This window comes from Hipposideros armiger, unplaced genomic scaffold, assembly GCF_001890085.2.
Source record: "Hipposideros armiger isolate ML-2016 unplaced genomic scaffold, ASM189008v1 scaffold_101, whole genome shotgun sequence".
Classification (NCBI taxonomy): Eukaryota; Metazoa; Chordata; class Mammalia; order Chiroptera; family Hipposideridae; genus Hipposideros; species Hipposideros armiger.
Window position 1 is genome coordinate 3402539 of NW_017731451.1, and position 16722 is coordinate 3419260.

Genomic DNA, 16722 nt, shown 5'->3' on the forward strand with positions numbered 1-16722 from the left:
TGAAGAACAAAACGACAGCAACTTGTCTGTTCCCCTTTCCCCAATTCCCCAGCACTGTTCCCATCCCCCCAATTCCCCAATAAAAAAAAAAATCTTAAAAAAAAAAAAAAGAAAAGAAAATACTTGTGAAAACTGCAGGGAATCTTGCAAAAGAAAAACAAAACAAAAACAACCACAACCTTTTTCAATGTAGCAACAAGCTAAGAAAAGATCTAAGAAGATAGGAGGAAAAACTTAAGTGATAGGTGAAAAGAAAAAAGGATTAGAACTGGGGTCCCTCAAGGGACTGGTAGAGGGTGAGCAATTAGGATAGAGATAATAGAAAACAAAACCACAGGCAAGGGAGCCATAAACTCACTGATAGAAACTGGAAATCAAGAGAAACATTAACAAGAAAGACATATAAATAGCTGCCTAAAGAGCCTTTCATTTTGAATATCTCAACTCACTAATGTGTTTTCGTACAACTGCTTCTTTGAAAACTTCTGTTGGAAGGCTTCCTACAATCAGAGGAGTATAAGATAGCACTGCCATTTGGTTCTAGTTAAACTAATCAAGGTTTCAGTTTGATCCACTAAAAATAGTAGGTCATGAACCTACTTGAATTTTTTTATTATAAATTCAGTTTTTTCCCCTAACATTGGTTTATTTCTATGATGTGAGCGATAAACCTTCACTATATACTACTGGTTCATCTTTGTGTCTCTGATTATATTACAATTATGGGCAGATTATAGTCAATTATGGGCAGATTACTTAACTACTGTGTTTATTCCTTTCAAATCCAAGAGCTCTTCAAAATGCTTTTCTTTGTCCATCCTGTGCTGTTTACTTACAAATAAAACAGTGTATCTGTGAAATGGATAGCTGTCTGAGCTATTTATTTGGAAAGACGGGATGAGGCGGGGGAAGGAAGTCCCTTTGCACCTATCTACAACTCTCCCTTCACGTGTGTTCCGTATTTAACATGGGAGAGCTAGAGTGCTGGGCCTACTCTGCTGAAGTGAAAGCAATCAAAGTCAGCCTCACAGTCCAGGGCTTGGGAGTGGAAAGAACATTTTTCCATAATAAATTTCAAAATAAAATGTAGTTAGAATTTGGAATTTTGAAAGGCTTCTTACACTAACACAACTAGTCAGTTATGTAACTTAGGAAGGCCCAAAGCTGAGTTGCTTCTAAGGAAGCCAATCCCGTTACCCTGCTATCTTAGGCCAGATGTTGCAAGTCCAGTTTGGCAGCCTTTGCACATGAGGTGGGGACCTTGTTGATGTGCCCTTTCTTAAACCCCGAGTGCCACCTCAAAGTCATTTACAGTTTAACTACAAGTAATAGCTTTATTGCTTGTGGATATTCTTTCTCACTTTGCTCCCAGGAAGGAACCAGCCTTCTAAGCATAGCCAAAGACATCAGTTCCAGCTGTGCTTATGTTTAACCAGGAACCATACTCTATAGATGAATTTTCCTTTTACACATTTTTTCATGTTTGCCCTGGGTACTGTGAAGATGAATGTTTCATTTAAAGTAATAAAGTACACTGAATTGAAATACATATGTCTCTGCCTTCTCTTGAGGGCATTTTCATGTATGAAAATTTCTTTATTCTAAATATGACCTGAAGTTTATAAAACCCACTGAGTGCTGCCATGCCCCGCCCAACCTTGCCTCACTTTGTCGTGTATGTGGTCCTGCTGATGTCACTCTAGCCTCTACCTCCGAGTGCTCTTTTCTTTAAAAATGATTTCTTTTTTTTTAAAGATTTTTATTGGGGAATTGGGGAAGGGGAACAGACAAGTTGCTGTCGTTTTGTTCTTCAGTCTAGTTGTGGAGGACGTCGCTTCACTGGCCCAAGCTGGCATCATCATTGCGCTCTTCCCGGGCGAGGCAGATCAGTCGCCGGCTTCTGGACGGCCGCTCACTGCGGCTGCTGGCCGCTCACGCTGGCTGCTGGCTACACACGGTAGCCCATGGTAACCCACTGCAGCAGGGGCTGCAGCCTATGCTGTCGCCGGTGACTCACGGCAGCCCAGCTCCAGATTGAGCTGTTGTTCAGCATCTTAGCTGTAGAGGGCAGTGTCACTGGCCCTCATATGTGGGATCCGAACCTGGGGGGACCTCTGGCGTCCCAAGTTGGCTCTTAACCAACGTGCCACTCTGCCGGCCCTAAAAATGATTTCTGAATCACAGCTTTGTTATTTATAATGAGAAAATTCGCAGACATTGTGAATACCATTGACTGACTATGCCAAATTGATTATTCATGTTTATAAATTGCATAATTATATATGCAAGGAATAACCAGAATTAATCAGTATGAAGAGCAATGGGGTCAGCGTAAGTTTCCCCTCTGCCTTTTTTCTTTTTTGCCAATGTAACTTATCTCCCAAAGAAGTCCAGCCAAACTTTGTGCCTGCCAGAATATGTGGTTACAGTGATGGCAGGCTGTGATTTCAAATAAGCAAAATATTAACAAACCAAGTTAGCTGTCAGCTACCATGGATCAGAACCAGGCGCCTCTGATGAAAAGGGCTCATTTCTCCATCCCGTTGTGATTAGCATCTCTTCTTTCGCCAGTAACTAACTCCCTTTTCCTGTTTCCTTCTCCTAGCACTCCAGTTCTCGCCTGAATTACCAAAGCAGCGTTCAGGGATCCTCTCAGTCCCAGAGCACACTAGGTTACTCCTCCTCTTCCCAGCAGAGCGCGCAGTACCACCCATCTCACCAGACCCACCGGTACTGACTGTCCTGACGGCCGCCGCAGCCCAGAGCACAGGCTCCAGCAATGTGATGTCTGCATTGAGAAGAACCAAAAATGCAAACTGTGATGCTGTTTACAACTCATCCACTTAGGAGGAAAACTAGATCCTGAGCATCTTGCAGGACTGACTGATGTCTCTTCTTTGTTGACTTAAAGAAGGTTTTTGTGAAGTTTCCCCAGCACCCTTCCCCTGCATGTGTTCCATTGTGACTTCTCTGATAAAGCGTCTGATCTAATCCCAGCACTTCACTTCTGTAACCTTCAGCATTTTTTTTGAAGGATTTTCTGGTGCACCTTTCTCATGCTGTAGCAATCACTATGATTTATCTTTTCAAAGCTCTTTTAATAGGATTTTAATGTTTTAGAATCAGGACTTCAGTGGTGTATGGTTTTATACTTCATGAACTGACCTAGCAATGGAGGGAAAAATGCACCTTTTAAAGCACTACGTTGTCTTCACAGAATATAACTGTTTTGCTCATGGAAGTCTTAAACAGAAACTGTCACTGTCCCAAAGTACTTTGCCATTATGTTTTTATTTATCTAGTTTTCAGGGAAGGTCTAACAAAAAGACAAGCGGTGGGACAGAGGGACCCTACAACCAAAAACAGCCTAGATCTTTGCAGTTACTATGCTTTATGCTATGAAGACCTGAAGTGTGTGGTAATTTTTGTATAATCATTCATATGGAACTTAGTTCCCAGAATCATCTTCTTCTGAGTAGTATTCAGTAATTAAGAATTATAAATTTAACCTTCATGTAGCTGAGTCTACCTTAAAAAGGGTTGCAAGAGCTTTGATGAACTACAGTCCCTCTGGTGACCCACACCAGAAAGCTGAAGGGAATATTAACTGCACTAGGATTTCTTTAAGGAGTCATGTTGATCAAAGGATGTATTACTTCCCTTTGAAGGAAAAGCTTTTAGTGTGTATTGTACATAAAGTTGGCTTCTCTGAAGAACTGTTGGTTTCTTCACATGTGGGTCAGCTTGAGTAACTTTCTTACATAATCAAGGATACTCAAATAGAAGCCTGCAAATTAATCTGCTTTTAAAATAAAGGGCAGTGTTCTCCATTCATATTTGCATTAGGTATAGAGTGACTATTTTTAAAGCATGTTAAAAATTTAGGTTTTATTCATTTTAAACTATGTGCTGTGTATGCATCATTTTGCTGTTGTTAACTGAAACTTAATTCTATCAAGGATCTTTTCATTGCACTGAATGCTTTCTTTTGCCCCTAGGAGAAAACTAATAATTGTGCCTAAAAATCTACGGGCAGATAGTGTATGACTATACTAGATAAAGTGCATATTTGCATTTCCGTGATCTATGAATTAGAGGCCGAGTCCTTTCTCAGCCAGTGTAAGGAACCTCTCACTCCCCAGAGTCACAGGACATGTAGACATAGAGTTCCCATTGTAATGTAAGGGAAAGAAATTTGTGTTCTTCTGAATGCTACTAGCAGCACCAGCCTTGTTTTAAATGTTTTCTTGAGCTAGAAGAAATAGCTGATTGTTGTATATGCAAGTTATAGGCATTTTTCTTTTTACTATTCTTTATGAACTTATCTACCTGGTTATGATACTCTGGGTCCATACGCAAGTAACATAAGATTTCAGACAGAAGCCAGTATACATTTTGCACTATTGATGTGATACTGTAGCCAGCAAGGACCTTACTGACTTCAGCATAATAATGCTTATTAATAACAAAGACTATATAGTGACACTCACCAACACTGAAGATGAAACAGTTGACGTGCTCCATTGGAAGGAATTTCTGATTGTCTCCATGGTAATTTACCCCTTCCATTTTTTAAAATGAAAAAATGAATAGCCCTCTGCATAATGTAGCTACATGTATAAAGTTCTATCCTGTGCCCTGAAGCCTCACTGTCCAGAGTCATTGGTTTTCAGATGCTCACTGCATCCTCACCATGTGCCCAGCGCCGTGCTGGGTGGAAGATACAAAGGACAAGCATACTTCCTGTCAACGTAAGGAGCTTCTGATCCATTCCATGCGAGGATGCTCTTCTGGGGTGACTGGCTTCTAAGTGAAACCACCTGAGAACATGAAGGTCCTTTTGTTTACTTCCAGTTCCACTTGGATAGAGTTACTATTCCAAATTCTGCTCTAAGAAACTGTGTTATGGAGAGGCTCCTATGTCTGTCTACCTTCCAGAAAGCCAGCGATGAAGTATCACAGTGGGCATTAATGTGTATTTGAAATGTTCACAGCAGCCTTTGTACAATTGAGTGGCCCTTGGTAGGCAGAACACACTCTATTAAGTGGTTGCAGGAAATCAGAATGAAAATAGAAGCTCTGTCCTGCCCTCAAGGGGAACTTACATTTATGTAATGAAAGACATACCCCAAACCTGTGCATGAACCAAAATGCCGTGCCCCTACATACTTTATAAGCAACTTTGATATCCAATTCTTGTGATGTGCTTACATGACCACAGGACTACCCTGCATTCCCTGTATGGAGTGAATTTTACCGGCAGAACTGATAGAGAAACTGTAAGGGGATGTCATCCGTTGTTCCCAGTACATGGTTCTCCAGGATATAGCCAGTTATCCCCATTACATTCGTGACTGGGTTCCTGGTCACTGTGCTGGTACTGGCTTTCTCCTCCTGTGTTCCTGCCTCAGAATTGGTGATCCCCACTGGTGCTCCGTATGCTCTGAAATCATTTGGTTTATCATTTCCTTTTCCCCCCCGTAAAGGGGAACAAAGCCTTTAACACACATCTGGGCCCTAAAACCATGGGCCCTCAAAGGAGAACTGTGAAGCTTTTCGAGGTTAAAATTTACCTTTGTGATCCCCAAATGACCACACTCCTCTTTGAAAAGTTAATTGCTTTCGTTCCCTGAAAATGCAAGGCAGGACATCCGTCAATACGGGCACACCCAAACCAGCAGAGGTTCCTGAAAGGAAGGAAAGAACCAAAGTGAAGGTTTTCTGCTCTCCATATTACAAATCAGGTCGAGTTAGCTTTCTGGTGAGGTGTGTGTTTGGAAGAAGGGCTTCTCGAGTTTCAGGTCAGCTGAGCTCCAGGGTAAGGTAGCCTGACGGCGGGGCAGATATGATGAGGCTGAACCAATCCTTGTGATGAAGTGATCATGCGGTAACATACAAAAACCAAGGACATGTATATTTTTATATCTGTGTGGTTTTAAAACTTTAGTACTTAGAATTTTGACCTTCTGCACTACTCTATTGCTCTTGTAAACATAATTTACATCCAAGAATGGAAAGGGATGACATTTACCTATGTTCTCACTGCCTCATTCCTGGTGAAGCGCCTGCTAGTTGTATGCCTCTAAACTGATGCTGTTTCCTGTGCTAAAGGTGAAAGAAAAGAAAAACAAAAATAGTTGGACAATAAGACTTGCAACTTAATCTGCTTTGAATAAATTTATGTAGCAGAAACTATACAATGAAGGAAGAATTCTATGAAAATTGCAAACCCTAAACTTTATCTATGGTGATATCTTTATAGGGAATGGAGGAAGGCAGTGAAATGGCAGTTAGAGTAAAGGAGGCATCAAGGGTTCCAGTATAAGTAATATTTTATATAAAACGTAGTTTAGGTCCCCATAATCTTCAAGAATAGTCACAAATATCATAAAGCAAAGTTCATTGTTTTAGGATTTTTGAAAAATATGTTGTACCTAAGGCCATATTTACTCTTCTATGCTATCACTGCAAAGGAGTGATATGTATGTATTATATGAAAAAAAAATCCTTAATGCACTGTTATCTCCTAAATATTTAGTAAATTAATACTATTTAATTTTTTTAAAGATTTGTCTGTGTAGACACTAAAAGTATTACACAAAACCTGGACTGAAGATGTCCTTTTTAACAACAATTTAAAGTACTTTTTATATATGTTATGTAGTACATCCTTTCTAAACTGCCTAGTTTGTATCTCCCATAATTCCTGTTGTGAAGTGTACCTGTCCTTGTCTCTCTTTTCAGTCATTTCCTGCACGCATCCCTCTTTCCATAATTACAGAGATGACTGTTTGCTTTCCACACTCTGCTGCCAAGCTGTGCGCTCAGAGCCGGCCGCACCCCATTAAGGCTTGCTCCGTGTGGTGCAGAGCAAGCTGCTGCTTTGGAGCCGAGTGTTTCCTCCCGCTTTTGCATTGTCCTGGCATCCTTCTTGAAATGACTGTTAAAACTAAAATAAATTACATTGCATTTATTTTATATTCTTGGTTGTAATAAAATTTAATTGACTTTGTTTCTGTGTGGATTTTTTGTAGAAAAAGCCTTGTTAGAAATTTTAGTGTTAAAATTTGATCCGTGTGCCTAGAAGCCTTGCAGATTACACTTGTCCTGCAGAGATGCGAAGTCCCCCTGTGAGTTGCCATATGCTATTTTGTTCAGGATGTTTATAATGTCACATAACCACAGAGGCAGGACTTGCCAATACCTCCAAAGCAAAATTACAGTTTTTTAAACATCTCTAGGGGAAACAGCCTTTTTTAAAAAGATGAAAATTACAATGATGTTTTAGAAAAAAACAAATAGGCAGCATTTTGTGGGTAGAGTGGCACTGGGCGTTTTTCCTTTTATAAGAACGTTCTGTTGTACCTGGCTCCCCTTATAATTTACATGATGAATCCTCTGCGGTTATTCCAACACTCAAAGGCATCATGGAGTGAACTGAAGAATGTGTAAGTGACAAACACAAAACTTTCATTTATATCTAAAATAGATACTACACATATTCAACTGCTTCCCTGCTTGGCACAGATTGATTTTTCAAACTGTGCTGTCTGTAATGATGAGCTTCTCTTGTCCTTTGACCGCAGCTGCCTTTCTAACCAGCCACCTGAGTAAGAGAAAGTGGGTGACCACACAAACCCCTTCCCACTCTAGGGAGAATAGCTTGGGAGTGCAGGTCTATCTCCCTCGCCAAGTGTAAGTTCTTTGTGTACAGGGCTTGGGTTTTGTTGCTCCTGCACTCCCAGCAGCGGGCATGCTGCCCAACACAGAGCAGATAGTTAATATGGCAAGTCATTGGCATCCCTTGTACACGGGCATAGAAATCCTGATCATTTAATGTGTCATATTTGTATAGGGACAGGGATGAACAGATGTAATTTTGTTCCATGAATAGTGAAAATGCTAGAAATAGGCATCACTTTCTTAACATTTTCGGCTGCACAGTCAATAAAAGAATACCCCAAAGGAACAGTTGAAATTGCATTTGAAAAAAATTAAGCCATGTGTGCCATACTTACTCATCTTTAAGCAGCCATCTTTCGCCTGGCTGCCTAGAGGAAGGCATGTGAAAGCATTGCATAGCATCATTTTATCCAGCAGGCAGTAGGAAGCCATCTTGGACAAGCAACACACAAACCTAACAGGAAAATGTGCTCATTTGATCTAAATGAGAGTATAATACAGGGGAAAGAAATGAAAATATTGACTTAAAGCATCAAAATATATTTAGCACATTCCTTCTGCTTTTTCAGACTTTTTCTGCTCAGACTTTTCCAGAAACTGTTGCTAAATTTTTCACACAAAGATGCTATTATGGACTGAATGTGTGCCCCCCAACACACACACCCCTAAATTTTTTTTTTTTTTCCTGAGGGCAGCTCAGTGGCAGCTCAGCTTGGGCCAGGCATTGAACCGCTGTTGCTCAGAGCTTGCACTCTTGAGCAAGCTCTTAACCAGCCTAGCCACTCAGCCAGCCCTATACACACCTAAGTTCTTATGTTGAAGCCTCTATCTCCAGTTTGGCTGCATTTGGAGATGGGGCCTTTATGGATATAATTAAGGTTGAATGAGGTAGGTCTCAAGTGTGGGGGCCTGATCCAATAAGATTTGCGTCCTTGTAAGAAGAGACTCGGGAGAGCTCTCTCCCCTCTCCCTTCTTCCTCCTCCTCCTCACTTTTCTCCCTTTCCTCCCCTCTTCTCTCCTCCTCCTTTACTCTCCTCCTCTCCCCTTAGCCTCCCCACTATGTGAGGACACAGCAAGAAGGCGGCCGGACATCTATAAACCAGGAAGATAGCCTTCACCAAAAACAACCCTGCCAGACCTTCATCTTGGACTTTCCAGCCTCCAGAACTGTGAGAAAATAAATTTCTGTTGTTTAAGACACCCAGTCTACAGTATTTGGTTATAGCAACCTGAGCAGACTAATAAATTTTGGTACCAAGAAGTGAGGTGCTACTGTAACAAGTGCCTAAAAATATAGAAAGGGCTTTGGAACTGGGTAAGGGGTAGAGGCTGGAAGAGTTTTGATGTGCATGCTAGAAACATGAAATGTTAAAGACTATTTAGTGAGGGCTCAGAAAAAAAAAAGGGAGAGGTGGAGAGAAAGCTTCCATCTTCTTAGAGAATACATAAGTAATCATGTACAAAATGTTGGTAGAAAAGGACTCCATTCCAATGAGATCTCAGATGGAAAAGAGGAACAGGTAATTAGAAACTGGAGAACAGGCAATCCTTGTTACAAAGTGGCAAAGAATTTGGCTGAATTGTGTTGTGGTGTTTCGTGGAAGGTAGAATTTTTGAGTGATGAAATTGCTGTTAGAACGACCTCTTACGGTAGTGGGGAAGATGGACTGAATAGGTCCAGCTCAGAGAGAGCATATCGGAAGGCAGACTTGGGATTAAGAAGACAAACTTTAAATGTTTCATACTTTTGCCTTCCTCTGGTCTTGTCCTCTGCATTTATTTCTCTTACATGCATTGGTTGGTCCTGGAAACTCCCCTTTGAAAGATCTGGGTCCCCCAAGCAAACACTATCATGTAACAAGCTTTCCTTTTTGATTGCAAGATTGACCTAAATTAATTGAAGCCTGTAGACCTTGAATTATAAACAAGGAGTGAAAGATTTGATTGAATTCAGATGCAGGTGCCATGTTTGGTTGTAAATGTATGATTAAATTTCTCTTTATTGACGTAATTCATAAGCAGTAAAATGCAGAGATCTTAAGGGTACAGTTCAAAGGCTTTCAAGAACTGTATACATCCATGTAAATAAAACCCAAAGCAAGAAATAGAACATTGATTTCCATCATTCCAGAAAGGTCTCTCCTTTCTAGTCAATACCCCCGAGCACTCTTTCCCTCCCCTGCCTGCCACACACACAGAGGCAGCCACTGTTCTGATTTCTATCATATATTCATTTTATCTTAGAATTTCATATAAATGGAATCATACAGTTTGTAGTCTTTTGTGTCTGGATTCTTTGGTGCAACATAATGGTTTTAAGAGTCATCAGTAATTTATTGCTGAATAATATTCTGTTGTATAAATATAACACAATTTGTTTAGTCATTTTGTCAATGGACATTTGGGTTTCCTGTCTGGTGTTATTATAAATAAAGCTACTATAAACATTTTTGTAGAAGTTTTGTTGTGGACATGTTTTCATTTCCTTGGGTGTACTTAAAAGTGGAATTGCTAGGTCATAGGATGGGTGTGTATCTTTAAAAGAAATTGCCAAAGAGTTTTCTGATATTTGTAACATTTTATACTCTGCAAGTAATACATAAACTGAGAGATAATCAGTTTTTGTTTTAAGCCACCAAGTTTGTGGTAATTTGTTATAGCAACAATAGGAAACTTAATACAGATTTTGGTCATGATATATTGTCATTTTTCTAATTTGCTGTGTTTGATTTGCTAATGTTTTGTTAAGGATTTTTTATTTACTGAGGGTGCCAAAAAATGTATACACATTTTAAGAAAGGAAAAAACTATTAAAATTGTAATACTAATATATACTGATAACAAAAGGTGACTACAAGTCATGTGTATACATTTTTTTGGCATCCCTGGTATATTCATGAAGGCTATTGGTCTATAGTTTTCTTGTGATGTCGTTGTCAGGTTTGGTATCAGGATTATGTAGAACTCATAAAATGTTCTGGTAAATGTTCTCTCTCCCTGTTATCTGAAAGAGTTTGTGCAATATTTGTACAGCAGGTCCTTGAATAATGTCATTTCACTCAATGTCATTTTGTTATAATGTTGCTGAGGAAAAAAAGTCAATTTCCAGCCAGGGCCACTGTCTGGAGTTTGCATGTTCTCCTCGTGTCTGTGGAGGTTTTCTGCAGGGACTCCAGTTTCCTTCCACATCCCAAAGATGTGCATGTGAGGTGAACTGCTGTGTCTACATTGTCCCAGTATGAGTGAGTGTAGGTGTGCGTGTGAATGCGCTCCAGGATGGAAGGGCGTCCTGTCCAGGGTGGGTTCCCTCCTTGTGCCCTGAGCTGCCAGGATAGGTCCCCGGCCACCTGTGAACTGGAATAAGTGGGCTGGAAAAGAATGATCTACTTAGTTTTATTAATCTTTCTTAAATGTATGTATAGCTCACATTAATTTTAGTGTTTAATATTAGAAGTGTTTTGGTTTTTATTTAAAAGTTTGGAGATGTTTTTGTGACCAGAAATATGCAGTAGGAACGTAACTCTTATTTATATCAATTAGCCCCTGGTAAAACTGGTTTCGTGGTATGTTGTATCACTTAAAGCTGCAGTTTCTAAGCTGCAGGTTCTAAGAACCTATCAACGATGTTAAGTGAGGACCCACTGCATTATTTCTTCCTTAAATATGTAGGAGAAGACACCAGTGAGGACTTCCAGGCTTGGAGTTTTCTTTATGAGAAACATTTTAATTATAAATTTGATTACTTTAAAGGATATAGAGCTATACAGATTTTCTATTTCTTCTTCAGTTTGGTTAACTTGTATTTTTTGAGCAATTTCATCTAAGTTATAATGTAAATATTTCTCTTAAGATATATACTTAGACATGGAATTGTCAAGTCAAAAGGAACAAGCATTTTAAATTAGGATAACATTTATTGAGCAAACATTTACCGAGCACTTCCTATATGCATTTTACATGTATTAACTCATTTAATTCTCACAACTGCCTGAGGTGGGCACTATTATTGTCCCCATTTTTAATAAAGGAAAAACAAAACGGACACAGAGAGGTTAAGTAACTTGCATAAGTCACACAGCGGATAAGCATCAGAGCCAAGCTCCTAACCACTTATACAAGTGGTTTTCAGAGTGTACTGCTTGGACCAGCAGCATCAGCATCATCTGAAAACTGGTTAGAAATGCAGATTCTCAGGCTCCACCTCGTACCACTGAATCAGACACTCTGGGGGTGGGGCCCAGACATTTGTGTTTTAATGAGCCTCCAGGTGGTTCTGATGCAGGATGAAGTTTGGGAACCACTGACCTATACCACCCTCTGCTCATACACACTCCCAAATTACCTTCCAAAAGTCCCTGTTAATTTACCTTCACCAACACTACAAGGAGAGTGCCCATATCTCTTGGCCTTGCAAAATCTCACTATGCAGAATCTTTAAATTATGGACCAGTCTGACAAAGAGTAGTGTCTTGTTTCTTTAAAAAAGTTTTTCGGGCCTCCTTGTAGTGAAAGAATCAGATTCTGTCCCTTCTGCTGCCCTTTGGCCTCCTCTTTTCTGCATGGCCACTGGCTCCACTGACCTCCCTTTTTTGGGGGTTCTCAATCCTAGTACTTCTTGCTAGGCAACAATATGCTTGAGTGCTAAATTAACATCATTCTTTGAGAGTAGGGAGAAGCAAATAGTTTATCTTATATAAATACAAAACAAATTTTTTTGTTTATTGAGCATGAAATACAAAGTCTTTTTCAGCTTTTGTTAATGACAATCCTTTTCTAAATTGTATGTTTTTCTTGGACCTCTGTGTGCCTCTTGGCATCGTGTGCAGTGTACTGAATATCAGGAAGGATGATGGGTATAGGAGCAGAGACTTGGAGTCACCTCCAGCGACAGCCTCAGAAATGTCTGGGGAAGCTGAATCCCCAGTCTCAGTAGTTTTTTGAGACGTGATACCTTTCTCATGTTCAAGGGCAGAAAAACCTTGATTGACCAAGGGTCCCATGAGCTGATTTCATGGTGTTTCCCATTGTATTTTCACCACATTGAGCTGGTTCAATCTCACAGGGCTTATTCCCACTTATGGTTTCTAATAATTACTGAGTTGTAATACTCACTTCCACATCAGCCATATCAACATGGCATGACAGAAAGAACATGAATTTTGGAGACAAACTTAGGCTTGAAACACAGCCCTTCTACCTCTGAGCTGTGTGGCCTCGGATAAGTTACTGAACTTCTCTGATCTTATTTTAATATCTATAAAATGCCAAAAATATCATCTACCTTATAGAGTTGAAGGATTAAATGAGATAATATGTGGTGTGCCCATCAGAGTGACTGGCTCGTGGAAGACTCTCAATAAATGTAGATTCCATTGGTTTTCTACTCCTGCAATTTCTATGAGCCTGAATGTGTGTTTCTAGTGTAAACAAGAAGTTAATATCCTTTATCTCCTTCAACTGACAATCTCTCTTTTGACAGAAGATGGCTTCCACATCTGTGCAAATGACTAGATCAGGCATTTGAAGGCCAAGGACACTGTCCTTCATGCCAAGAAGTAAGTATTCTTATGTTCTTCTAAGCAGAAGGCTGTGTAAGAGGCACCAGGGTTCAGCTTCTTTCATGAAACTGTCAAAAACTGAGGGACTCCTTTATTGTGTTTTTGGTGGCATCACCCATCACCTCTTTTTTTTATTTTTCTACCTCAATAAGAAGTACACTAAATTGTGTTTCCATACCATTTATAGCTGTTGTTATACCAGTGAGAGCAACTATCATTTCTGGACATGCAATTGCAACATGACGCAGAAGCCACCCACCTAGTTTGGATCCAGAGAGAACATAATTCCTCCATTTCCCCACTGCGGTTCTCATAAATTACCATCTGTCCTTCCAACCCTGAGTGATCAGATCTCATAAAGGCATGGTCCAGAGATTTGCAGAACTCTTCAACTACCAATATTTTGTACCATTCATATGAGAAAGTTTGCCAGGAACAAAAATAACTCCTGAATTTTGCCTTTTAGCCCTATAGGCTAGGTTTGGAAGGTCTGGCCCACTAAGGGGAGAAGAGGGGAAGAGAGAAAGAGAAAGAGATGCCCTTTCTGCAGGTGGAAAGCACAGGGCATCCCCCTGAGCAGAGCAGCCCTTCATGGGTGAGTCTGGCAGTTTCTAGGGAGGGCCACGGCAGGAAGGCTGACGGAGCTGGAACAGAGCAGCCTGGGCCTAAACGTCAGTAAACAAAGTTCCCTTCCAGAAAGTCCTGTACTTGGGAGAAACTGCTGGAAGCATCATCGAAATTGAGCAAGGCATGGCCACAAGGCCAAAGGAAAGAGAATGTCCAAGTGAAAACAGAGGAGGGAGCCGAAGAGGTGGGTCCACAAAACCCAAAGGCATTTTTCCCCTAAGGTATTTGTAGAAACTTGTTAACCTTTTTAAATCATGAGCATTTCCATTCTACCCATGTATCTAAAAATCTTTTTTTTTAAAAAACACTTACTTGATTTTCCAACAGCTTAAAAAGTTCTACGTATTTTTTCATACAAAATAAGGAATAGGTTTCTATTTCCTTCTCCACCCACACTAAGTATATAAAAGGTCTTTGGGCATGAACAAGCTGCTTAGCATTGATTGTAATATACGTGTGTACATAGTTTTCATATATAATTACTTATTTGCAATGCATGGGAATTTTCATGTGAAGATGATCCAAAAGGGAACAATGGGCTAAGTGGGGGCTCTTGCCAACTAAATTATGTGAGAAGTTCTTGTATGATTGTAACATGTTCTTTATCTTCTAGTGAGGACTGGACAAAAGAAAAGAAGATTTTTTTTTTCTCATTAAACTTTGTTTTAATGGGTCTCAAAATTCTGTGACAAATTGTTGGTCAAGTTGTTTCACATTAAAAAGTCCTGATTTTAAAAACTAATAACTTAAAAACTGCCACACACAAAAAACCCTAAATGGTCCACAAAACATTCCCCTTTCCTTCTAAAGTTTTTATGAGGCTTTGTAATCGTTAACCAGTCTTTTATTATTACACTTAAATGGCCAGTTGAGACAAACAGTTCTGAGACCATTCTTCCACCACTGATTAAAACTGGGGTGGCAGGTATTGGGGATAATATTCCTTTAGCCTTCTGAGCTTTCTGCACAGACTTGGTGACTGCCAGCTCCAGCTGCCTTCTTGTCCACTGCTTTGATGACACCCACAGCAACTGTCTATCTCGTCACGGACAGCAAAATGACCCAGAGGTGGGCAGTCAGAAGCTCTCAACACACATGGGCTTGCCGGGAACCATATCAACGATGGCAGCATCACCAGATTTCACAAACTTTGGGCCATCTTCCAGCTTTCTCCCAGAACAACTATCAACTTTCTTTAGCTCAGCAAATCTTCAAGTAACGTCAGCTGTGTGACAGTCCAGCACAGGTGCGTATCCAGCACTGATTTGGCCTGGATGGTTCGGGATAATCACCTGAGCCATGAAGCCACCTGCTTCCATTGGTGGGTCATTTTTGTTGTCACCAACCACTTTGCCATGACAGACATCTTTTATTTATTTATTTATTTATTTATTTAAATTATTTTTTATTATGAAATACACAATCAGACATCTTTGACAGACGCATTCTTGACATTGAAGCCCACATTGTCCCCAGGAAGAGCTTTACTCAAAGCTTCATGGTGCATTTCAACACACTTTACTTTAGTTGTAACATTCACTGGAGCAAAGGTGACCACCATGCCAGTATGAGAACACCAGTCTCCACTCGGCCCACAGGAACGGTACCAATACCACCAATTTTGTAGACACCCTGGAGGGGCAGATGCAAGTTGGGGCAGATTCTCAGTTGGATGAGTTAGTGGCAAGATGCAATCCAGAGCTTCAAGCAGTGTGGTTCCACTTGCACTGCCATCTTTACAGGTGACTTTTCATCCCTTGAACTAAGGCATGTTAGCACTTGGTTCCAGCATGTTGTCACCATTCCAACCAGAAACTGGCACAAATGCTATTGTGTCAGGGTTGTAGCCAATTTTCTTAATGTAGGTGCTGCCTTCCTTAACGATTTCCTCATATCTCTTCTGGCTGTAGGGCGGCTCAGTGGAATCCATTTTGTTAACACCAACACTTAGCTGTTTCACACCCAGTGTGTAAGCCAGAAGGGCATGCTCACAGGTCTGCCATTCTTGGAGATAACCTGCTTCTAAGTCACCAACACCAGCAGCAACAATGAGGACAGCACAGTCAGCCTGAGATGTGCCTGTAATCATGTTTTTGATTAAGTGTCTGTGTCCTGGGGCATCAGTGATGGTTACATAATACTTGCTGGTCTCAAATTTCCACAGGGAGATATCAATGGTGATCCCACGCTCGTGTTCAGCTTTCAGTTTATCCAAGACCCAAGCATACTTGAAGGAGTCCTTACCCATCTCCACAGCCTCCTTCTCGTTTTTCAGTGGTTCTTTTGTTGATTCCACCACATTTATAGATCAGATGACCAGTAGTGGTAGACTTGCCGGCATCTATGTGTCCAATGATGATGAGGCTGATATGAGTCTTTTCCTTTCCCAATAGGCTTAGATTTAGCGGTGGTTTTCACGACATCTGGGTTCTGGCAGCAAACCCATTGCACAAGGAAAGGAAGGAAAATAAGTTTTTAAACAGAAATTCAGGGTGTATTTCATGTAGTCTTAATACTGTCTGGTGACTTTTCTTCTGAAGTTCCCCTGTATCATTTAGCTATCCTGTTATCTTTTTAATACTTGGACTTGTATCTTGACACCAACTAGATAGTGTACTTGTGAAAGCAAGGATCATGTTTCTGGTTTTGTTCACCTCTGAAATGCCCAGGGCCTGGTACATATAATGAACATTCAATACATTTGCTAAGTGAGCTATAGAAGATTCAGGCTGGGCATATGGCTCAACTTCCTAAACTGAAAATTTCCTAATTGGTTAGTGACCTAAGTGAGGCCACATACCCTCACTGTTGGAAACTAGTAGCCATGATGTTGCCCTTGGAGTGGTTTCAGTA

The 16722-nt window shown here is 40.4% G+C and overlaps 1 protein-coding gene across 5 annotated transcripts in view; it reads left to right on the forward strand.

The window, feature by feature from the left end:
• CDK19 (cyclin dependent kinase 19) overlaps positions 1–7012 on the forward strand; it is a 183725-nt gene extending 176713 nt beyond the window's left edge. For all 5 annotated transcript variants that reach the window (XM_019646349.1, XM_019646346.1, XM_019646345.1 and 2 more), the window contains one exon: positions 2606–7012. In XM_019646349.1, the coding sequence (XP_019501894.1) occupies positions 2606–2737 (132 nt within the window). In that variant the 3' untranslated portion in view covers positions 2738–7012. The remainder of the gene's footprint in view (positions 1–2605) is intronic.
• The last annotated feature ends 9710 nt before the right edge of the window (positions 7013–16722 follow it).